The sequence below is a fragment of the Taeniopygia guttata genome, chromosome 3 (assembly GCF_048771995.1).
Source record: "Taeniopygia guttata chromosome 3, bTaeGut7.mat, whole genome shotgun sequence".
In the NCBI taxonomy this organism is placed as follows: Eukaryota; Metazoa; Chordata; class Aves; order Passeriformes; family Estrildidae; genus Taeniopygia; species Taeniopygia guttata.
Genome location: NC_133027.1, coordinates 55284067 through 55309208, shown reverse-complemented (window position 1 = coordinate 55309208; position 25142 = coordinate 55284067). Strand labels below are relative to the sequence as shown.

The 25142-nt window shown below is 37.9% G+C and overlaps 1 protein-coding gene across 9 annotated transcripts in view; it reads right to left on the bottom strand.

Moving 5' to 3' along the window:
* Positions 1-4972: 4972 nt before the first annotated feature.
* LAMA2 (laminin subunit alpha 2) overlaps positions 4973-25142 on the bottom strand; it is a 333883-nt gene continuing 313713 nt past the window's right edge. For 6 of the 9 annotated variants that reach the window (XM_030267881.4, XM_072926873.1, XM_072926875.1 and 3 more), the window contains 10 exons: positions 22309-22485; positions 21297-21510; positions 19186-19245; positions 16672-16784; positions 15020-15209; positions 12518-12673; positions 8915-9068; positions 8421-8551; positions 7618-7840; positions 4973-5231 (listed from right to left, as the gene is read on the bottom strand). In XM_030267881.4, the coding sequence (XP_030123741.4) occupies positions 5074-5231; positions 7618-7840; positions 8421-8551; positions 8915-9068; positions 12518-12673; positions 15020-15209; positions 16672-16784; positions 19186-19245; positions 21297-21510; positions 22309-22485 (1576 nt within the window). In that variant the 3' untranslated portion in view covers positions 4973-5073. Of the gene's footprint in view, positions 5232-7617; positions 7841-8420; positions 8552-8914; positions 9069-12517; positions 12674-15019; positions 15210-16671; positions 16785-16886; positions 16999-19185; positions 19246-21296; positions 21511-22308; positions 22486-25142 lie in introns of those variants that run through there. The other 3 variants (XM_072926874.1, XM_030267885.4, XR_012055037.1) reach the window with 2 other exon arrangements.

Below are 25142 nucleotides of genomic sequence, written 5' to 3'. Positions count from 1 at the left end.
AAATAAGAGCTGTTGCTTGAACAGGTGCTAAATGAGAAATACTAGAATGACTGTAATACTTGCATCTTTCCTGGATCTTCAAGTGGTCTGAACTGGTGCAAACTGTAGAGGTATCACTCTCTGCTGTCTTAGGCCAGTCTACGCCTCCAGGCACTTCAGTACTTAGGATGACTCTGACTTCATATAATTCAAAGTTGAGGAGAAGAGCTCTGGTTTATTCCACCTAACCCTCTGCCTCTGGGGTCATAGGAGTCCACGTCACCCTACATGCTTCATTCCCTCAATTCAGAGAGATGGGCAGTTTTTCATCTCCCAGGGAGCCATTCTGTTGACACGGAACTCAGTGAAAGAGTGAGCCCTTTGGCTGTTTAAAACAAATTCACGTTCTACTGCAGTACAGAATCATAATGAAGAAAACCACAGGAAATGTAGCTACTCTAGGGCCTCAAATGCCAGTCATCCTTCCTTGCTCATGCCAACTAGAAGAACCAAAGTTGTCAAAATAAATTATATTTGAAAGGGTAGATGTCACAGCAGATTATTCAGCCTTGCAGAATTTTTTGTAATACTGTATATCATAAAAAATAGTCTTTGAAATTCTAAACACCTACTTTCATTATTATCATTACAGAATGATAGATAAATGTTGGGCAGGCAAGAAGCATCAGTTTAATATTACGCAAATGTACTTTAAAAAAAAGATGGGGTAAAAGGAGGGGACTAGCATTAGGAGAGTTTTGTGCAGTTCTCTTCAAAATAAGTGAAGAGTCAAGTCCATAGTCAAGTGAAAACTGGGAGATGGGTGTTAGATTTGGCCTAAAGAATGATGTTGGTCCTGTGGGAGCATTAAACATGTATGAAAGCACAGACTGCTGAAGATTTTTCCCATGGGTTTTCTTTCTTTGCTTAAATTAGATATTTTAGTTTCTGAAGTGCTGTCATTTTATGCTATGTTGCCTACTAAATTTGAACAGGAAAGGATTTTTTTTGAGTTAAAACAGATGGCTCATATTGGGAATTATGCGGGACTTAATTATTTGTACCCTTGAGTATGAAGAATAACACCACAGAAATATATAACCTGAGTAAATATTGTTTACATTTCATTACATGACACATTAGCAGTATATAAGAAATTGTTTTCAAGAAAGGTCTGTATGGTTTTGTGTCTTGGTATGAAGCATGAAATGGTGAAAGTGATAATCCTTTCTATATATTTGCAGCAGACATTCAGCCCATGTGTGTGATCTAAGACATGATGGATGACTGGTAGACTTTTGTCACTAGGAAATGCAGATGATAAAAAGAAAGAAAAGGTTAAAAAACCATTGAGGATATTTTCAGAAGAGTTTTATTTGCTTTCATAAAATCTTAACTGAAAAGTCTTCTTAAAAGTTTAAAAACTAGTGTGTATGTGGGGATTGGGAACTTTTGATGGTCTTTCAATAAATGTGTTCTTATGAAAGGTATGGACTACACTTTTCTTCTTGATCAGAAACAAGTCAAGGAAAAATTTTACTTGCATGTACTGAGAAACCCCTCAGTAGGTATCTCAGACTGCCCAGAAGCTGAACAAGGTAAGGCCTAGAAAAGACATTCCTGGTGGTTTCTATGATAAAAGAGAGATGGGAGAAATGGTTTGGGTTTTTTAGCATTTTAAGTTCTTCTTGTGCATTCTAAAGGAAAATACTAAGCCAGAAACATTCTCTTTACAAGCTTCTATAAAGAGCTGAATGTATGATTTAATAGAATGAAAAAGAAAATTATTCTTTGCAAAGAGTTTGAGAACTGCTTGTATTCAAAACTGAAAACACAACCTTTTTCAACATAGCAGTTGGCCTAATGATGAGGGATTCGTCTCATTCAGAGTATGTCTGTCACAAATGTTTAAAAGTGAAAAGACTCAACAAGATAAATTTTAAAACAATTTTAAAACACCTGGATGTGTATTTTTTGATTTGAAGTTTAGCAGCAGAGTATTTAAAGTGTGAGGGGGAAAAATGGCAGCAAAAACATCTGTATGCAAAATATCCACCAAAAAAAGGTTTTAAATATTTGTGGCTTGTAAATATGTATTAGAAGTTTGAAGTTTTGAATTTGAAAGGTATTGCATTGTTCCCAGCACAGTCAGCAGTGCATGATCTCCAGCAGCTGCATATGGCTGTGAAGCTCACAGCCTGCTGGTTTCAAGCAATTTTAGTCTTTATCTGGAATCTGACAATCTATTAATCTCTTGTATGGCAAAAGGGAGTAACAGGGAGCTGGGATAATTCCCAGATGCTCTGCTGAATCTTCAAAGGCAGAAACTTTACTAACAGTACTCAGTGCATCCACTCACTGATATATGAAAACAAATTAGTCAGGTTCTTCTGTTTCCTTTTACCTTATTTGCTGAAGTAACTGTTGTTTCAGCCTGCTGAGTGTATTTCCTTTAGCAGAGGATAGCAGATGGTTGAATTTTTTTTCCCACTTGAAAGTTCAAGAAATGTAATTACGTGCATTGTTTCATTGTTTTTACTGTGTCCGACACATTCCTGGAAAGTCACGCAAGAGAGAAATAATTCAACAGAGCTAAGAACATAAAGGCTCCTCTTTTTCTTTTTTCCCATTCCAGTTCTTTTATATAGAAACTCCAGTAATTGTTTTGAAGGCAAGGTCATATTTATGTGAAAGACCATTGCTGATGCAGCACTGAGCAGGGCAGTGGCAATTTCCTGCCTCTGAGGCTGGGCATGGTTTAACTCATGGAGCTCTAGGCTCCATTGTACAAATTTCCCTTGTGTCTTCAAGTCTGCCCTCAAAGAAACCCCATAATCAACTCCAAAACCTTTGCAAGCATGTTTAGGTTAAAAAAGAATTGAACATGTTGAATTGACTCTAGAGGCTCGGAAATGTGCCTGGGTAGTGTAGTGAGACATTCATAACAGTAACATTGTCTTGGGGCTTCCTTTATTTATATTTTTAAGACTTTTGGAAATACTAAACTGTGTTTGAAGTGTTATGGCCTGCTTTTCTTGAGCTGCTCAAACTACCATGAAACTTTATAGACATGAGAATAGGTAAATACATGAGGCATAAAGAATAACACAGAAACGCATGAATATTTTACAGTGCGCTTGTTAAAAGCACAACCATGTAGAAGTTGAAGACAGTACATGTCCAATAGTTAGGCTTTTTCAGAGATAAATGCATGCTTTACTAATTCTTAGCACTTTGAACACTGAGCAGCCATTAACTGTTTCTTAACATTAAAGGTCAATTGCAACTAAAACTAGAATACTTGCTGAAGGCAATTACTTCAAGATTTCACAGGAGTTAGATGTTTTTTTCTTCAGGTGTATCTGATTGATGTAGACTCCCCGACAGAGTAACAGTATACATATTTATTACCATCTCCTTAATGCATTTTCCCAGTGTAAAGGGTTTTTTTTTTTTTTCCTCCCATGGCAGTTTAAAGAAATATTGTATGCCAAAAAGGCCTTTTGTACAATACAAAGCACTCCTGCAGGAGTGCTCGCTGGCAAGCACAAATTTTGCAGCCAGCCTATGCACAAATTTTGCAGCTACCTTTCTTTTAGTAATGTCAGAATTTCTGAAAATGTGTATTCAAGGCATTTTGTGGACAACAAAATAGTTTTAAAAACTTTTTTCATTTAATTGCATGGTTGTGCTGCCTTAGTGCCAGGGGTTTTTGTGTTGTTCTTTTTTATTTTGCACAGGTAGGTTTTTTACATTCCTACAGCAGCTGCTCTGAAGGTCCAATCACAACTGTTGCAAAACTACAGTTTAACAACTTAAAACAATCCACAGAAAACATAACCCACACTTCAGTGACGATTTCACAGCCCTCTGAAACATACAAAGCATGAGGAAAATAACTAGGATTTGGCATTTTAGTGAGAATCTAGGAAGCAACTTTCCTCTCTCCATATAGTTAAACTGCCATCCACATAGCACTATAAATTTTATTTAAGGAAGATTTGAAGTAGCTTCTGCATTCAGTATTTCTTACAAACCGACAACAATAGGCAGAAGCAGCAGAATTGAACTTTGGAAACTGCCATTATGGTAAGAATTTCATTAACAGATAACAGCAGAGATCAGTAGTAGGTGTTGCATTAATAATCTCTGGAATGTTCTTGCTTTACCTCTATTCTGCTCCAAGTCTCAAGATTTCATCTTTCTTTAGAAAACTGGTTTGAGATTTTTGATCCCACAGTATCATGTGGGAGAGAGCAGCAATGCCAGACTTTATTAAGGATCATTTAAAATTGTATTTCAAAGTAAGAGAATCCAATTCTACTCTCTCCATTAGAGATTCAATGTCCCAACAGCAAACAATGTAACCGCTGTTAAAATTCAATGCTGTTCAAGCGTTATAGCAGGGATTTTAGTGCAACATATGTTAATCAATAATACCAAATAAATTAACTAAGTACCAACATTTCCCTTCCTGTACTTGGTTCCATGACAGCAGCCATATAGAGCACATATAATTTCTCAGTAAAACTTCATGGGAAATATTATGATCAGAAAAGTTTTGTAAAAGCTCTTGGGTGTTACCAAAGCATAATTTTTTGAAGCAAGTTAATATGCTTTAGGATAAAGTGTTGCATGCCCACAAGTGCATTGTATTTAGACTTGTAAAGGAATACAAGTTTAGAGATCTACCCCACCAGAAAGCAGTTAGGGAGCATTTCAGAGAGTTGGACTCGATGATCCTTATGGTTCCTTTCTAGCTTGCGGTACTTTCCGATCCTGTGTTCCATAGAAAAGAAACAACCTGCATAATATATGGTCTCACTCATCAAAAGAAAGATGAAACATTTCCATTTCAAGCTATAAGGAAAGAGATGGATAAAAATTACTGTGTTACTCCATTAATGAAGGTGACGGGGGAAGGGATTACTTTATGCATTCCTGGGAGGTACACTGAAAGAGCCATTGGAATATACCACAAACACTACTCAAATACTTGCACAAAGACATTTTATTATTAATGCAATGAAGATATAGATTTTTTTTTTAATCCGAGTTGTTTATATAAACAGAACAATACAGGCTGAGTGACCATCAGTCTGCAGGGCACGACAGCGGCTGGACACCCTTCAGCTCCAAAGCTTTGCTAAAGTTAATCTCTTGAGGTTTTGCAGTACCCTTGGTGAGCTTTAGAAATCGAATACATCCTTTAAAACGGATATTAGTTGTCAGCCCAAACTGGGTCACACCATCTGAAGGAAGGAAAAAAGTTAGAAAGGAATTATATTAGTTTGAGTTGATACTTAATTTTGTTCTTTGAGAGTTCTGCATTTGCATGAGAACAGATGCCCCCAGCAATATGTGAATGTTCTATTTGCTGTATATATTCATTATTAAAAAATTACAAACATTATGAGCAAATACTTATGTTAGATAACAATCCAGACTTCTTTTCTTTTTCTATCCTACTAAGAAAGTGGTAGAATCTGAACACATATAAACTGCCATTGTAACCCATGTATGCAGCTTGCTAACTACAAATGGTGTAGAATGCACACATGATGCTCTGCAGATATTCAACTTCTCTGTTGAACTGTTCAACTTCTCTGAATATTCAAGCTGTTTATCCCCAGAAAATAGAGGGAGAAAAATTTGCCCAAATGAATGCAGTTCTCAGTCCTAATGTCACAAAGAAGCCGGTTCCTCAGGATGGATTTCAGATGTCATTTACAGACTGGTTTTGATAGTTTTCAAGTATGCTTTATTTTCCCTTGCTGATAGTAAAGCCAGGAGTTGGAGTATATATCTTGCACTAATGAAGGAGGGGATGGAAGTGAGGGAGATTTGATTGGGAAGCTGGAAATATTTCTCTCAACTGCTTGAAATTCGTGACTCAACTTGTTTCTCAGTGTTCTTCCAAGTGAATTGCAGAAGTAATGCTGTCTGGCCACAGCATTATTCTGATTCACAGAGGATAAGAGGGCTGAATCCATCCGTCTCTCCTTGCATGGGGAAGAGCGATACCAGCAGATGAATTCTAGCTTTCATGAGTACACAGGAATCTCTATTCTTGTCCACACTATGGTGGTGAAAATTTTCCCTACATAGGAAATTCTCCATCAGCTAATTCTAGCTGATTTACAAGTGTTTTGCTCTATTTATGCAGCTTCAAAAGGACTGGAAAATACAAATACTAATTTTAAATCCCATGGTACTCTGGTTCAAATTTGTCATGTGGGTGTCTAGGTATTGAGAATGTTAAAACAAATCCTGGATGAGCTAGACTAGGCAGCAAAGGAAGAGGAAAGTGTTTGCAGTAGGTTTATTAAATAATTTCATAACTTGCCATGTGGCTGAACTCACAAATATCCCTTCAACATGAAGCAAGTATAGGTTTGTTTTGTACAGATTGCAGTGTTACTGTAATTTGTGTCTCTCCTCTTTGCATATAGTCCAGAACAAGATAGTAACTCCATCTGCAGTGTTTATTCAGTGCTGGTTCCTATGCTAGAATCTTGTTTTGTAATAAAAAGGCTGCCACAAAGCTGTTTTCCTTCTGGCACAAAGTTGTTGGTCTTTATTGATAGTCATTCTGACTAAAGTTCAACTCTCATATGTCAGTACCAAGGACAATTTTTTAAGTGTTCCAAATCTTGAGAGAGAAGGCTTTTTAGATGCACTGTATCACACATTACAAGGGTGGAAAAAAAACAGCTTCCAGAAAATAATTTAGGAATTAACTAACTCAGAGGTGTCTTGCTATTGACCACGGTACGCGCTAGAGCAGATACATACTGCAAACATACTTTGCTTTTTTGTTTTGGTTTGAAAGCTAGAGGTAATATTTATTACAAATGCAACAAAATTGGTACTTTGCAAACATATTAACTGTAATTTCAGAAAGTAAACTGCTGTTAGAAAATTTATTGACTGTCTATGAAGAGATGAATACTAGCATTCATTATCAGCTTAGTGGAAGATGAAGCCAGCTACAGACCTCAGCTCAATCCTCAATACTGTTCAATTACCTCTGCATAAAACAAGTTCTCTAGAGGGCTTCCAGAATACTGATTAGAAAATGTCTATTATGGGTGTTTTTCCTTTAAAACCCAACAGACCACAAGCAAAGGCATTAATTAGAAAGAGATGGTGTCTTCTTACCTCTCTGTGCAAGCTGTTCTTATTCCTCAGTTCCTCAGGTTTTACAGGCTGATTTACACATACACTGCTGTCTCTCCTCAAGGACATATTTACATTCTTTGGTTAAAATTTGCTGTTTCTAAGTTAAATTTAAATATGCCAAATGCTGTTACTATTGCAACGTAACTATTACGCTATTGCTAAACAAAGAGTTTTAAGAGAGGCTGTGTGTGTGCGAGCAGCAGAAGGCAGAAAATCTGCCTGATCCCTTGTGACAGTGCCTACATTTGAAATGGGGCAGGGGTATCTGCGAGAGTCTCTTGTTGCAGAACTTCTTGTTCTGAAATGCAGCTGAATGCAGAAATGAACATCCACGCCAACTGATACAAACTCAACCTGTCTTATCAATCATCTTTAGCATACTAGTCCTACTTACAGTTAAGTCATTACCCAGGCAGCATTATTGGAGCCTAAGTGAAGCAAAATTTATGTGCTCACCAGGATAGCCTCCGACAAAGAGAGGGTCGTTTGTGTCTGCCGAGGTTGAGGCCCTGTTTGGGCTGTCAGTCTCCACCTGTCTGCCATCCACAGTCAGCTCCAAGCGGTGTTTGATCTTGTTTGCAAGAACCTTGTGCCACCGCCCATCACACAAACTGCCTGGTGCATCCGGCTCATAGACAGCAGAGAATCGGCCTGCACCATTGTCAACGTGAAACATCACCTGAAAAGCATGGCAGGGACATCAGCAGGTTTTCAAAACAGTTCAGTTGTTTTTGTTTGTTTGTTTTAAAGTCAACATGGTTGATTATATACACAAAAGACCATGTGGATTGCTGTCCCTCTGGGATCTTCGTTCTATCACTGAGTTAACACTGGTGGAAGTATGCAAAATTGCTAAGTTGTCATTTTCCCATTTTTTGGTCTTAGTTTTAGAGTGATTTACACGCCTCTAAAATCTTTGTAGTGATAGAATAATGACTGGTTTTCCAGAGTGTGAATCAAAAAATATCCAAGAGAAACTAGTATTATTAATCAAAAAGCCTTTCCTCAAAACTTCTTATGTGGTCACTAATTTAAAACTTGATTGCAGTTTTAGAAGACTCAAGTATAACAGAATCTTTTAAACTATCTTTTAAAAGTGTAATATCCTCCAGATATATGGAAAGGTCCAAGTATGGCTCTCCTTCTAGAGCCCTGATATTGTTTGAGACATCTTGAGACTGGGATAGTGACCTTGCATTTTAACTACCTATGCTTTCAAAAACCAGTTTATGAAGAAACAAAATGGCTTTGCTACTCACTTTTCCATCTACTAATTCAATGCCAAGCCCATCCATTTTCTGGCTGCTGACTCCTAGGAGAACACCATTCATTCGTGTTGTGCGGAATTCAAATTCCACAAGCAGATCTGTTCCCACTCTGTATGCACCAACTTGGAGAGAAAAGGAGAAACACAATAAAATGAATATAAGCATCTAATATATTATTCCTAATAATCGTCACACAAATTGTGCTGAGTGTAAGGCAAAGTAACTTACTTGGCATTGTTAATGCACTCCCTTTCATGTGAAACCATGTAAGCAATGTTTATGGCAATTATACTTAGTGGAAGACCTTGCTAGGAAGTCATACAGTTTCTCCTCAGGTGGGATAACTAAAAATGATCAGCAAGAGCTTCAAGTACTGGTCTCATTCTGTCTCTAGCCAACAGGAGTTAGACAACATTGAGAGTTCTTGAAAGCAGAATCTCCTCTTTCTCTGTTCTTTGACTATCCCCAGAATTGTTGTTCATTACCTGTTTTGGCAAAGCCTGTTCCATCGAAGTACGTTCCCTTCTGTGCAGAGACAAAGCATTTTCCAACACTGAAGCTGGAAGTTGGATTATTCAGGTCAACGGGTGATTCTGTCATTTTAAAATTCCTGATGCAGCCATCAATGCTATGAAGGACCTGCAGTGAATATTTCAAACAAAATGTAGAACTATGAGAAGCAAGCCTAAAGTAAGCAATCAATGAGTGCATTTTCTCTGCTTCTCTGCTGGATTTATGGAGCTGAATAAAACTGGAATTTTACATGGCTAATCCTTAATATCTGATTGTAATTGGAATCTACTCTTAATCATACTCAGGATGAATTACATTACTTTTCAGAGATGTTATCTGAATCACATCTCTTTGGCTTACTGGAAAGGACATAAAATAATACACCACATAATGAAACATAGCAAATTACATCAGCAATGCAGGAATTTAATGGCCTATACTTTGCCTTTTTAATTGACTAGGTTATGAGGTTTGCAAGTAGATGTAGATAGTGGCTATAGTTCTCTGAGCTGCTGGTAATTTTACTAGGTGGGTTTTCTTTTTTCCCTTTCTTTAATCACTTTACTGTGGGGCTAATGTTGCATGGTAAGACAGAGGTAGGGAAGATGCAGGTAACATCACTACTAAAATGAACAAAGTCCCTACATGAAGGTTGTAGACTGCACAGTCTGATGACTCCAGTGATCAGGGCCACTCAGTTGGCCAGAGAGGCAGGTGGACGCAGGGAATGTGCTCATGTCCACGGAGGCTCCTGTGCAGGGTAGCAAACTGCACCTCCAGTTTGGCTCCTGTGCTGGGCACACTGTGACCCCCAGCCGGGGGTCTGGGCACACTTAGAACAGTGCTTTGAGTACCCATGAGTCTGCCTGGGGCAGGGGTTGTTCTGGATGGGAGCAGGGCATCCCAGTAGGATCTCTGAAAACCACTGGCATCTCCTCCAGAACTTGCCCTCCCTTTTTCTCTCCAAGGTCAGCATAAGCTGCATTTTGGTCCTCAGATTCAGACAGAGGCTTTGATCTTTGACTTAAAGAGTTAGGAAAATCTATCCTTGATACCAGTGAGACAGAGGAAAATGATACATCACGTACTTGGAGGAAGAAAAAGAAGATATATTCATAAGCAGTGCAGTAGAAAGGAGGAAAATAAACATCAGCATATAAAATTCAGCCTAGAAATACATACAAATACAAAAAGGACAAAGGCACACCTGCAGAGAGAAGTCTTGACTCTGCCCACTACCCCCTCTACCAATACTCTGACTCGTAACTAGAAAGAATTTCCAAGAAATTATTTTCTTGTAAATCAAAGCGGTATGTACTATGGAATTTTGTAGCTTATTACAGCTAAATACACCTGTGCAATATTTTAATGAGAACTTGAGCAATACCAGTGAATAAATTCAGTTCTGACATGAACAATGCTTTCTGTCAAATTTTTCATAAGTAGTCCTTTTCGTAATTTCTAAGTACGTCATCTCCAGATCAACAAATCTTGTTATCAAAAAAGAGAAATGCCAGAAAACAATACAAACCTTCACTGCGAGAATAAATCACAGAAATGCAAGATTTTTAGATGATTCAATAACATTCTCTAACTTTACAAGTTTCTTTTCCCTATGGAAAAGCAAATCTGGTTTTACTTTAGCACCAGAACAGTAATAGAGACTCTTTTGCTGAACAAAGAATTTTGAGTGCTCAAAAAGTGCTCTGCTTTTTTTTTCTGCTCTGCAGAAGCTCAACAAGTGGCTATCAGTCTTCTACACTGAAAAGGAAGCCAACCCACCATGGTTACATAATAGATCACTGTCTAAAAATACTAATGTGTGTACAGAAGAAGGCCCTGAAATAGCACATCCTTTCAACTTGGTTTGCTTCAGAGCCTCTACATGAAGCTACAACCCAACACTGTCTCATACATCACAGTGTATTTTACTGAGCATGACTGGAAGGCAAGCATTGGTTTTTAAATGACATTTGAAGTCACAGCTTCATTAAAATCCCAAAGCACATAAGGCTCTCAGGACCTGGCATGACTGTTTTTGCCAGACTGAGTCATTTATCTGTATGGATTCCCTCCATTACCTTTGACAGATAGCAATAGGTAAGGGCACAGTGTTATCTTGCTCCTTAGATTCGTATGTGTAAATTGCAGATATATTTCAAAGAGCATAAATTGATAGTACTAGGAATTATATATTGTGGTAAAGTATTACTTTTGGTTTTCAGTGCCTCAGATTTCGTTTGGTAAATCCTAATGATTTAGACTTGCCTCAATTTGGACTTTCTGCACAATGAATTTTTTACTAAGAAACATGATCTTACAGGTCAATTTTCTTTCTGGAATACAACTCTCAGATATAGAGTGGTTACTCATCTCCTTCATTCCCTATGCATGAGTTAATACATGGACTTAAGCAGGATATAGGAATTCCTTTTCTGTATTTATTGTATCCACTTAAAGAAGGGAACTCTTGCTTGTCTATAAGGGTATTGGACATTGGAAAATTATATTTTCCATTCCATAAACATCTTGGTATAATGGTATTTACTTATGTGCAGTTTCTTTGCGTGTCTGTTTTGTTTCCTTACCAGGTTAGTGCTTTGCCTGCTCTTCATGGGTTCTCTGTATCAACCCAGGATGAACCCAGACATAGCTCCTACTGACCTTCCATTCTTTGTGTGTCTGAATTGTGCTGCGCTAGAGGTCGAATTTGTTCTTTACAATAATAAAATTCATTCAGGTTCTGGCTTCTGCTTTGAAAGAATCATCTTCACAGAGAGAAAAAGAAAGCATGGAGGAGGTTTTTCTCCCATTCTGATACTGGTGTAGCTTGGGAGGTTGGAAGAGCACCAGTAAGATGACTGGCATGGAGTCATGCAGACGGATACAGTAAATGGTCTGGGTGATAGAATACAGTGTTCCTAGTAAATTCTATAAAATTTAAGACAAAATGATATTTGTTTCTCTGGGCTCTCTCTTATCTTCCATGTTAACATGGAAGTCGGGCATTTGAACCAAAAGAGTAATACATTGATATATCCACATTTAATCTGGAAACAAAAAGAGAACAACAGAATTTGCACAATCTTTCCTCAAAACACGCCCTGTCCTCTTTTAGTAATAGCAACACAAAACTGATTATTACAGTTAGCAGCAGTGTACTGGGTACTTTGTCCAGGGTAATTTTGGCTTCTGCTGCTCCTTGTAGGAGATCCTTTCACCATTTATTAGCATTTGCTGATAGATTAATTACAGCCAAGAGAAAGGGCAAGTGGTACTCGGGGACCTATACTCTAGCTGAGCAGTGATCTAAGTGGATTCAAGTGTATGGAACTTTCTGCATTTCCAAAACAGTAAATAACTCTGCTATTTCAATTTTTTTTTTTTTTTGCATTAACTGGATTCTGAGTCAGATCTTTCCACTGACAGAATGTTGTTCACTTCCACTAAAGTCCATTTTATCCATATCCTTAAGCAGTCTGAAGGAGAAGCAAGACAGACCAAAACTAGAAAGACATTTGTACAAATCAGGACATACTTAAAGCATGTAAGATAACTTAAACAAATTTGCTTACCGGACCAATTCTCCTGGTTGTGTAGTTAATGGGCAATCCTCCCACATACAGCATTCCTACAACATCCAGTATATCAGCCTTCTTGGGGCTCACAGTCCCGTTAGAAACACCATCTACTATGAGGTTTCCTTCTTGCTTCATTCGAATTACTTTTATCTAGAAAGACACAAAAATGCAATACAATTACAGATCATTTTCTGAGAACTAAGCACTTTCAGTTTGTAACTAGTGCTACAGTCCAAAATATTTAACAATACACAAGAAAGTAGTAGGAGTGATTACAGAAGTACCACAGCAGCAACTATGGATAATATTTATAGAATAAAGCTCCTGAGCAAAGTTTTGTGCCAACATCTGACTGGGTTTTACTTGTGTCTGGGTCAGGAGGCATCATGAAAATTATTTACTAGAATTACTGAAAAGACTTGAGATGCCTTTAAAATGCTTCATTGTTATGTTGTAATAGGCATGGCACAGTATTTTTTTTCCTGGAATCAGACAGCAATTTTAAGTTCTGAGAATAGATAAGTACTTCAGAATAAATGCTGAATGTTATGGCACTGGTTGCAAATCTTTATAGCAGCACAAGTTTGCAGAAAATATTGAGTTTATGATTCCACTAGTTTGGACATGCCTCAGATCATAGTTCATGCTAGAGTAAATATAATCCCAACTATGTTCTGTTGGTATTATGGCTTCTGTTCATACAAATGGACTGTGAATCACATGGAGGGTGTGCAGTTGCTGAAGAGCTGAGAAAATTCTAGGCCAATGTCTTCCTAAAAGTTTATATCGAAATCTCTACAACTCAGTATAATAGTGATTCTGCATAAAAATGAATAAATGCAAAATGCATCATGCATGTTAGCAGATTCCTAAACAGTGTAGTAGTTGGCTCTTCAGAATAGCGAAGAGAGACAAACAGCCTTTTTTGGCTTTTCTTTAACATGGCTGCTTCTGCTCCAGTGTGGCAGTGTTATTTGTCATGCAGTGGGAATGACAACACTGCCAAGGATGCCTGAAGGTGAAGGTCTGAACTTGGTGTTTACAGGCAACTGTAAATTTGAGATGGATAACTATGCCTTGGGCAGAAGGATGATTAGGTGGGTGAGACAGGAACTGGGAACAGACATTCTTACAGAGGACCTAAACAGATAGCAGGATAACAGCAGCACCAAGTGGCTTCTGTAGGACTGATGGAAATGTTTTTAACTTAAATCATTCCAAATGGAGAAAAGGATGACACTAAAGGATTATTTTAAGGAGAAGCCCCTGCTTTATCAGAAACAAAGACTATGGCCTACTCCTAAAAGCATTTCCTTCCCTCCTTCTAAATTTTTATTTTTGCATTTTGGGAATTGTGACTTTGTCTCCATTCTCCACTACAGAAACAGGATCTGCAAAAACAGGCCCTCTCTTGTGGAGTGTCAAGCTGCGTGCCCAAAGAGCACAATCTTCCACTAAGAAATATATGCTCCACTTAGTCCTCTTAGAATAAAGAGTGAATGGCTAAAGAAGCAAAAGTATCTCTTCTGTATGTACAGAGGGAGTAGCAGAATGGGGCCTTGGTCTGCTGCCAGTGCTTACAGACATTATATTAAAAAGATAAACGATTAATACAATTTCTTTTTTTCCCTTTTTGAAACACCTTGGTGTAGAGCAGTTGCTATCATCAAAAAGTTCGTGATGAAAAATCTCATGAAAATAAAATTCCTGGAGAACAGAGTGGAAATGAAGCAATAAAGTGTAAGAGAAAGTGCAATTCTATTTTTTTCTCATTTGGGGATGAGATGTGGATGCTGAATTTCTAAATATCTGTACAAAATTCAGTGTAACTTATAGCATATAAATTCAACCCACAGTTACATGTATACTTTGCTTCTCTGTCTTGAATGGTGCCTTTCCAGCATGTCACCTGATGAATATAATGTGTGTCTGTTGTCCTTGACCCAGTAAATAGTAAATTTCATGGCTGTGATAGCATTCCTTCTCTTAGCTTCCAAATGCCACAGGCGTTGCATATAATCCTCCCTCATAAAGTCACAGAAGGTGATGCTAAATAAATCCATGAATATCATATTTATTCTCTACTGAATTAATAATCCAGGGAAGGTTTACTTACATGTTACTTTTTTTTCCTTTGTTCTCAGCAATCTGCCTTATCAATGACATTATTAATGTAGAAACAACTGATTTTAATGATGTATTCCATCATCATGAGCTGATACTCACATGAGCCCTATTAAGCAGGAAGGAACATTTTCTGTAGTTCCTTACTATACATGGCACATATTTTAAATATGTTCAGAAATATGTGTTTCCTGAAGGATAAATTTCTTTGTACCAGTGCATCTGACAGAAATTTTTGCTAGATTGTTTTCTTTTTTCCCCAGAAAATACTAGTTGTAAAGTTTGGCTTGTGTGGACTACGGTGCAAATATCTCAAAGCAAAACAAAGCTCACTCTTACCATTACAAATAATTTAGAATTAGACTATTATACCTGGTGCCACTGGCCATCATTTATTTTGTTGGTAATCATTGTGCTGGTGTTTCCACTTCCCAGATCATAACTGAAGTAAGGCAGACCATTCTTTATCTGAACTGTAGCAAAATCAGCGTGGTTGATGCGGGCCATATAAAACAGCAAGCCAGAATCAGCTGTTGTTCGGACTTCAAATTCAATTGTAAGCCTAGGAATCAAACAAGCAGGAAACAGTAAAAAAGGAAAAGATATTTGGAGTCAGGAACTAGGCAAATCTGCTTTACCTTTTTGTGTTTTTTCTAAAATAAATTTATACTGCCAGTGGCCAATTTTACTCGTCCATTAGAATTCAAGAAAAAGAATCTGGTTAAATGCAAATTACATTTCACACCTATCTGATCCCTGACATGTGTGCATTCATTTGTCCCTTTGCTATGGACATACAAAACTACAATCTTGCCATAGAATTTCAAGATGTAATTCTCAGCTGCAGTTGTAGCATCTAGAAAATCCCATTACTTGTAAAATTCCAGCACCATTATCCATCATCCACACACATAATGCTCATAAAGAGGAGAGAGCTGTAGTGACAGCTGGCAAATGTTGAGTTTCTAATGAGTTGTATTGCCTGAAGACAGGTTGCAAAGCTTTTAAAGATGCAGACAGAAGAGTTCAAAATGAGGATATAAAATTCTTATTCTGATTTCTCCCAAGAGAAAATGAGGCTGTGTCTGAGCAAACCTAATGACCCCTTGGACAGAATGTCAACCTAATGTTGAGAACCTCCTCTACAGCAAAGAACCTTTGAAGAAATTATTTAGATTTTCATATGCTAAAGTTGTACTGGCAACACATCACTAAACTTGCTCAAGCTGAGATGCAAAGTCAGTACCTGAAAGCAGCTGATAATATAAATGAAAAATTATTGCATGAAAATGATCAGTCCAGGATCATTCCTGGACTGTAATTTTTCTAAAATTACAGTATGTGGTACAACATCTTTATAGGGATAAATAAGTGTGGGGCTAATGGATTTGGCAACTATAAGCAGCAAAATTGCTTAGTGGTGTGACATGGCACATTTCTTAATGCCTGCAGAGCAAAAAAAATAAAAACAACTAACAAGTTCTATCTTCACAAATCCATTGAAAAAAGCTGCATTTTTATAAACAGTTCATGGAATTCCTTTGCATGTCAACAGTTATATGCACATAGTGTTATACTTTGAGGTAGCAATGTATTTTTTCCTATTTACTGAGCAAGATTGATCTTAATTATTGGAGGAAAGGGGAAAAAATTCCTTATTAAAAGAAATTATCAAGTTACTGCACAAAACCACCTTCCTCTGAAAAGCTATCTTTGAAGTCAGTTGCACAATCTGATTCCATTACTCTGGTTTTTAGCAAATCAGTCTGGGATCTGTGTGTGCCCAAACCTTTACAAACAAAGAGGTAAATTGTTTTTGTGAGAGCTCCTTAGGTGGGCATTTCACTGCCTAGATTTCATGCTTTAATGCTTTTTTTGGTTTGGTTAATGAAATTAATTAGTCATGGCATGTGATCTTTTCAGATTATGACCACAGTTTTCAGAGATGCCTTTGAGAGAATTAGGAGGGGCATTTTATTTTGACACTATTCCATCATAGCTCATTGCTGAAACAAACAACATACCTGTTTTTCACTTTGGTGTCATCAAATGCAACTGCAATGTGGCTGTTCCTTGAAAGACCAAACTGCTTGCCACCATCTAAAATGGTTGGCTCTGTGTCAGCAGCACAGGAATCCTGCGAAATATACAGCAATCATGCAAACTTCATATTTTGTATTTGTCTCAGCTGTGCATATGCTGGGAGTCCCCCAGACATGCAGGACTGAGAATATTGTACCTAGTCTAGAGACTGGCCCTGCAATTTTCCAGTGGGCTGATGTCTCATCACACCAGCTAAAGTTATAAACCAGTCTGACAGGAACTTGGTGTAAAAGAGGTCATTAAGATAGCTGTAAAAGCAAATAAAAGTAATATATGAACATTGCTGCTTTCATGCTTTCATCAGTGGACATTTACAAGAGTCTTAAATGATTTCTAGGCAGTTCAGTGTCTCTTACCTCACATAACTGAGTTTTACACAGTAGGATGCCCTCTTACAGAAATGAAACAAGATTTAAGTTTTTAAAGGGATGCTTTGTTGTCAGCTTGAAATCCAGTCACCTTAAAAATAATGAGTCAAAAGTAATTTCAGACCTTGCAGCTGTCAATGAGTCCTTCATTTTACTTCTTTATATTGTTTTAAAACTGTATTCTTTGCGTAATGTGCTGTTGTTTCCCCCGGTGCTGTTGGAAGGCCCCCACAAACAATCAGGGACTCCGAATAACTGATGGATAGATGTAAGAGCTGTTGAAATCCCCCAGCTGTGTAACGTAGAGACATTATCCAGGTTGTAAAGAAAGAAACCCCTCCCTGTAGCTCCACTTCCATTAATCATGAAGCAGTGCAACAATTCAAGGTAAAATATCTTCTGTCCACTATAATTTTCTCGTTTTCATTTTGCCAGGTCTTTTAATCTCCAGTCCTTAAAGCTCTTGTATAGGGGTGCCTGGGGCAATGTGAGACCATGGTAATTACCACCTTCTACTCATGTCTGGCTTTTGCCTCCCACTGAGAGTATTGTGAGGAAACTACTCAAAGGATCTAACTCAACAAAATATTGAACAATACTGCTGGGAAAGAAACAAACTTTGATAGCTGCAAGCTCTGTTTTTAGGCACCGTGGCTGCTATCATTTTGGATTGGTGACAGTCTCTTACTTGAGCCCTGACTCAGCAGGGGCCTCTAAAGCACAAGGTGCAGTGCCTTGCTGACAGTGTTCTTTCTCTGAAACGTTTTGAAAATGTTAGGAGTGACTTAAGCCCTGAGATTTCACCTGCAAAGAGGAAATTTATTTCCCTCTCTCACTCAGTTTTTCAGTAATATTTTTTGCTTTTATACATCAATAAGATCTTCACAACAGTATAGAACACCTATAAAATATAGTTTTGCATAATAAATGCTCTAGTTTGAGTATGACAGAGTAGAACACCATGCATTATGACAGGAACAATTGATACATCAATATGCAATGGGGGGAAAAAACAGGGAAAATTCACCAGGACTAAACAGGGTTATGAATGTATAATTCCAGTCTTTCAGTGATCAGTGATCATCAAAAAGAAAAAAAAAATAATATTCTCATAATGCAGGGTAAAATTCTGAATTATGTTAAGTTTTACAGGCTTATCTAGAAGTCTAACAACTAAGCTAATGAAAATACCATGCCTATAATACCTTCAATTACATTTGAGCTTGCTAAAATTTAAAGATATGGAATAACTACTGGTACTGGAAAGAATTGGAAAATACATACACACACCTTTCTTTTACACACTTCTACATTTTACATGGTAAAAGGATATATTCTGACAGTAAATTTAATCCTATGCTGGTATATGTTAGTAAAGGGTCTGACCCTGACACAAGCTGCTCCCCAGCACCAGCAAACACTGTAGGTTTTCTTCATTACAGCAGGGTGACTGTAAGAAAGGGCAAGGAGTATGGGAGAGTGTCCAATACACCATGATGGCCGGAATCATAGCATACACTGACTGTTTACTAATAACTACTTATAATAGTAAGCATTCATTAGGAAAAGTCAGCAAAGGAAAAAATAAACAGTAGAGCATGTTTAAAAAACAACCATATTTTATTTACAAGCCTGTGTCCATTTTTGTTTTCTCTAAGGACAGCCAGCTTTACAGTTTTCATCATGATTGTGCACTAAGCATGGGTCACCAGCCTGTATTAAAATATCTCAGCTTTGCTTTTTGAGTAAGGGCCTTAATGTGTCCTGGCTGCTTAATAATCTCCCACTTTACATGAGAGACTGAACTCTTCAGCTGCACTTTACTTCAGTCTTGTAAGATGTCAGGGACATGACCGATAGGTCAAGATGTTCAGTGTGTATGGCAGTGGAAATGAAGAACAGAAAAGGCCACTGGTGGACTGTCACACACTCTCCATATTCTCATTTGCTGCATTAATAATTACAAAGAAAGCAATTAGTAGAAAAAGCACTGAAGCAGTCCCCACAGTTCACTGGATACTGTTAATAACACAAGGCAGAAATGCATGGATCAAAAGAGGGAAATACCGTTATGGAGTCAAAGGCAGAAGAAAGGCTGGCACTCTTCGTTTCAGCAGCAAGCGAACCCTGAGGAGCAGGGAACAATGTGAGGCAGAAGCAGCAGTTACCCAGTGTTGGAACATTCTGGCATTCACAGCAAGCAGCAGCAGACTGGTGGCTGGTGTATTTTCCAGCTGTCCTACTCATGGATCTTGTCTTGCATTTAGTATGGGGTAAGTTTTTTCCTCATTTGGGATTCAACTGCCCTCCCCTTTTACATTCAGATGGATGTATGTAGATAAAAAAAGGTCCTAAAAGTACTCAAATACAGCATATAAGTTAAGCCTCCTATGTGAAAATATATTTTTCTGCTGTACATTTTCCAGATGCAGTCCTTCTACACTGAGATTCTGTAAAATTTACTGTAGTATGATTACCACCTTATATGAGTGCCACCTCATTACTAGATGTAGTTACTTTTTTGAAACAGTCCCCTTAAAAATACTTTGAAGAACTCACTAATACAAATGTAACAGCTATCCAAAAGCTTGCCTTATTTAAAATAGTTTCAAGTCTTCAGCATACTAAAACAGTTTCATTATTTCCAGGAGAGAAGTGGAGTAGTGGTGTTTTATTTAGAATTCCTGATTTAAATTGTCACTGCTCTAGATATGTGATATACAAAGCTCACCTAGTTGGAAAGGGGCTAGTTTTTGATATTAATGAGTAGATCTATTCCTCTCAATTTTGCTATTTTAATGGTGTTTATAGTCTTAAGAAGTGTGCACTAGCTCTTTCATGCTCTTCTGTGGTTTGTTTTTTTGGTTTGTTTTTAAGGCTTGATCAAGGGATACTACGACTGCATTTGTCACAACAATGAGCATTAAACTGGATAATCCTTTTTACCTTGTTGCCTGGTTCCTTATATTTCTATAAAGCCTTACTGTATTGCAAATTTGCTTTGAACTCCAAACAGAAAAGCTCTATGGGAGCCCTGGTGCTACAACTACTCCACCTTGTGGGAACGAGTCAAAACCACTGCCCTAGAGCATGGAGAGACCGGTGTTTGTAACTGTGGGGCTTGGGGCAGGGTAATAACTGAGATACACCTTGCCTACCTCGAACCCAAGGCTCTCATTTCCATGCATGTGAGGAGGAGATTTCAGTAATACGTGATAAGTCCTTTTACCTAAAGTTGTGCCATATATACTGGCCAACAAAGGTGGTCATGTATCTCAAATAGAATTTGGTTCTTGAAACTATTTCATTACTATTGAAGTGTAAATTCCAATAATGCAAATAGGTTCCTAACTGGGGAATGTGCAGTCTTTTCACATATTTTGAAACCTCACTCATACTAAACTATAGCTGCATAAACCTGTCAGCTGTATTCCGGTCTAAGAAAATACAAATAATTTTCCCCTCAAAGATATCTTCTGGTGTATGTATTAATCATTTTAATATTCAGATGTGTAAACCTATGTTTGTGAACAGTAAAATATTGCATCAGCTTATAAAACTACTACACTTGTGAGAGAAGGAGTTTCTTCCTTAAATTTTGTTGTACAAGACTGCTTGCCACTATCTCACTGTTTATTTCTGGTAACAACAGTTGAGCTCAATTTAGCAGTGACTGGGGTTTCATTTTGTAATTCTCCTGACTGAACTTATAAAACAGCAGTGGAGTAATTACCATATCGAATAGGCCTCCTGGTTTATCTCTTTTTTCATCATGTCACTGACATGACTGTTATCATGTGCATCAGAGACCAGCACAAGTAATATCATAATGAAATGGATTTCCCATGGGAAAATTTCCCTTCCAACCCCAAGCAAATATTGCTTGGTTTACACCCTGAAGTGTAAGGGTTTATAGCAAAGCATGCATGCCAAATATATTTCTAAAACTATATCATTCTTTAAATTACTGTTGTGATAATTCAAGCAAATGATATCAACTAGTTTTCCATTATCTACAGGTTTTATTGATCTGCAACAAGATGTTCCATTTACAGTATCATGCTAAATTGTCACTATTTTTGTGGCAAAGTGCTTCATTATTCTTCATGAATAGCCTTTCAATTTTACCTGGAAAAAAACTTTTCAAACTCTACCTGACCGAAGTGATTTAAACTTACAAGTGCTGACGATAGAGATGGTGTTGGAGGAGGAGAAGCAGGAGGGATTCTTGGCCCTTCTTTCTCCCCGTTAGTGTCTGGTTCAGGCTGGACCAGAACTGTTGCATGAGTTGGTTTATCTTCATCCTCAGTTGGCCTAACTTCTGGTTCTAGTGTGGGACACCGGCCAATATCTGCATTTTCAAAGGACACGGGTTGAGCGAAATCCATGGGGCTGAGAACACACAAAAACAGTGATGTCTGTTATTAGTTTTTCTGCCTTTTTACCACCCATTTATAAAAAACAACTATATGCTGCAGTGTAATTTCACTTCACAGGACACAAAAGCCACCCTGTACAGGTAGGTACAGGTACAGAAGCAAGACACTTGAACTAGAGGTGATAGTGACCATTGGCTTTTCTTCCTATGGTCAGTGCAGAGAGACAGGCATCATCTTTGGCAAACTTTACAGGCCTACATATTTTCAATGGTATTATAGAGAAGTCATTTACTCTGATGTGGAGTGATATAATCCTAATTTAGGTACATCAGATATGTGAAAGAAAGATTTACATGGAAACTTTCTATAGAGGTTTGATTTTATTTGCCATTATTTTTCCTTTTACTCAAATGCTCCTTCCGGATTACTGCACTTTCCACAAAGTAAATTGATTCTCATGGTGGTTCTCAGAATTTTGACTTCTCTTGGAAGTCATCCTTACCTAAAGAGTTATAGTTCACCATAAATACCTATTGCTGATGCATATCTTACTGCAGCATTACCGCTGAATTTCTCTGATTTCATGGATAAACAGACAGTGTCGGTTTGTCTGTAAAACAGCTCATTAATAGCATAGCCTATGGAGCATATACTGTAGACAAAAGAAAGGAATGGCATATAAAGAAAACAGATCATATTCTAGGATTTGCTGCTAGTATGATTAGCTGCAACAATAAACTCTCTTCTGGCAACCTAGGCAGTTTAACCAGATCTCATTAACTGGACATTTGTTGGCATCATTGAGACTTACGTGGCATTAATGACAAGATTCCATATACAGCCTTCAAATGGTGGTATGTTTCTGAGAGGGGAAATCTGAAACGGAGAAGATGTACCCCCCACAAAGAGTTTCTTAACAGAGACGGGCTGGTCTGATGGCAACCTCTGAGTCTGGACTTTGTCTTCGTCGACTTGAACACTGAACATTCTGTGGAAAAGATTTGAATGCAAAGAAAGATATATTTTATGCTGCTTATTGCTTGTATTGAAATCACCCCCTTGCAAGCCCTGTTTACTCCCACACCAGCTGTAACAATGAGCAATTCAAATTATGTAATTGGCAGCTCACATTAAATGCATATTAACCACTAAGGGTTTCAGCTGCTGCTGTGCTTCCTTGGTAGTTGTTTGACATAGCCTGGCAAAACTGTGCTGTGGGGGGGTGATAATGTCAGACACTGGCTGCATAGGAAGAAGTGGTTTGTGGTGTGGCAATACAGACACAGTAAGGGCTGAGCTGGCTGGACTGTCGTGGTAGATATAAGCATCTAGAGCTCAGCAGGATGGGAACAGCACAGGGTCACATTTTGTTTAGACTCCCTATTTCCTTATTATCTTCTTGCTGGGGCACAACCAGACTGCTCTGACTGCAGGATCAATAGCAGACATACAGTACACTTTTTAAAGATCTCACAGCTTCTTCTGGGGGAGGTGGCGGAGGAGGAAAACTGCTGAATGTTCACGGTGTACCAATACAGGTGCTATAATTCATTCCAGTGGGTATTTCACATGGTACAAGCAAAAGACAAAGCAGTCCCATGTTTACTGTTAAGGCTGAAGAGAGGAAGGTAGGAGCCTCTGCAGCACCAATGGCTGACTAATCAGTCTCTGGCAAATAGATTCCCTTTTGTCAGCTGCAAAATCAGATTGAATTCTGATATTCTTTCTTAACTATAATTACAAATGCAAGCAACTGAATATTGAAAATGCTTATTGAAAAGAGACCTGTTTCCAAAACCAAAATGCTTGGCTTTGTTATTTACACACACCCTAGACAGAAATGGACAGTGACTTAAGCACTGGCATTTCGTAAGCGCTATACTATGTGTAAATTGTCCAGTTTCATCATAGTTTTGGATGAATTAATTTGGTTTGGAAAGTTGCAGAGTAAGAAATATTATTAATTTTTCAAAGGGTTAGAGAAAGCAGTTATTAAAAGACTTATCTTTCAGGACAATCCCTATATCTCCCAATCCCTTCAGCAGTGGAAGCAGAAGGAGAGAAATTTCTCTGGAGGCAGTACAGAGAAAAAGACTGATTTATGTTCCATGAAGTGTCCCAGAGAGGACATTTCCCTTCTCTGCCTTCAGAGTGTAGTGAAGTCAGATTGTCAAAATTCAAGTTATCCTTTTTGCTGCTGCATCTTAGCCATGGCTAATCAGTGTATACATTTTGGGTCCAAGCAGAAGCCTGCAATGATGTACAATAGTCTTCAACAATATCATTTTTCATAATTATATGGACAATTATCTCTTGAGACTTTTCACAGGGTGTTCCTCACATTTAAAAAACATAAAGCTTGAGTTCATGATGAGAAGAGGAAGAGTTAGTCTTAATTTATGTCTTTTCATATCCATGTCAGGCTACAGAAAATTCAGGGTTCAGGCATTTGTTTTGTAATAAAGCTACTTTGAAAACACAAGAGGTTTCATCTGAACAAGCACCATCACTGGATGGCATTGTACAGCAATTTTGCCTTGATATACTCCCACATGTACCCTCATAAGGTCAAGCTAACTGTACTTGCTACAGCACTGGATAAAATAATTTACTTTGTTGTTTAGAGCTTTTTATTATCATCTGCATATTTGTGTTCTGTCACAGTGACACAAAATATATCACAAAGTGCAGTCATTCATTTCCAGAAAAACCTTTTTTCCCAAAGCATTTTCAGTATGACTTTGACCTAGTCATCGAAGTAGAGGAGTCTTATTGACTGGAGGCATTATTTGTGAGAGGTTTTTTAGCAATATAATAGAAATTCAGTCAGAAAACTATACAGAAAGGAAAGCAAATTACAGAGAGGACAGAAGGGCACCTGGGGACTAGACAGGAATGGCTGGTCAAGAAGGCTGCATTGTTGTGGGGGTAAGAGGGTGAAGTGGATAAGTGCCTCTTGTAACATGCTGGATGTCACATCTTCTTCATGATTTTTTTTAACAACACAGAACATTGTGCATAGTGCACTAATCCAACAAATGTCTGTACAGAATGTACACAACTGTATGTTCAAATGTCCATAATAAAGTCTGCTTGGAACAAGGGCTATTCCAGGCCATAAATATTATTGGCTGCCCAAGTCCTACCACTACAGTAGTATTGTTTTTAATCACTTTCTGAATGGTGAAGTGCAATAAGAAAGTTTTAAAATGTCTGAGAAAGGGCAAAGGAATTCAAGTGAAATTCAGTGTAAAACAACATGGTCTGAGAAGATCTGTGATGGCTTTTCCAATAAGAAAAGTGGGACTGTGTTTTCACTGTTTTGCTACATTTAGCTGGGCACCACTGTGTCCAGCACATGGACAAAAATGCTACAGGCTGCTGTGCTGTTGCAGTTAGAACCCTTTGAAAATGGTATTTTTCTATATGTCCTGAAAAGGAGATTTATTGCACCCTGGCAGAATTTCTCACCCACAGTTCTTTTATAAAATATATTTGCAAATAATCAGAAGGTTAAAGATGTCATTCCAAGCAAACACAAGTCTGGAGAAACAGGCTGGTAGCCTACAAAAGCATGCAAACCCAGCTCTTCAGAACAATAATGACCGTCAAACTTTTTTCGAAGAATTTCTGGATAATGATAGA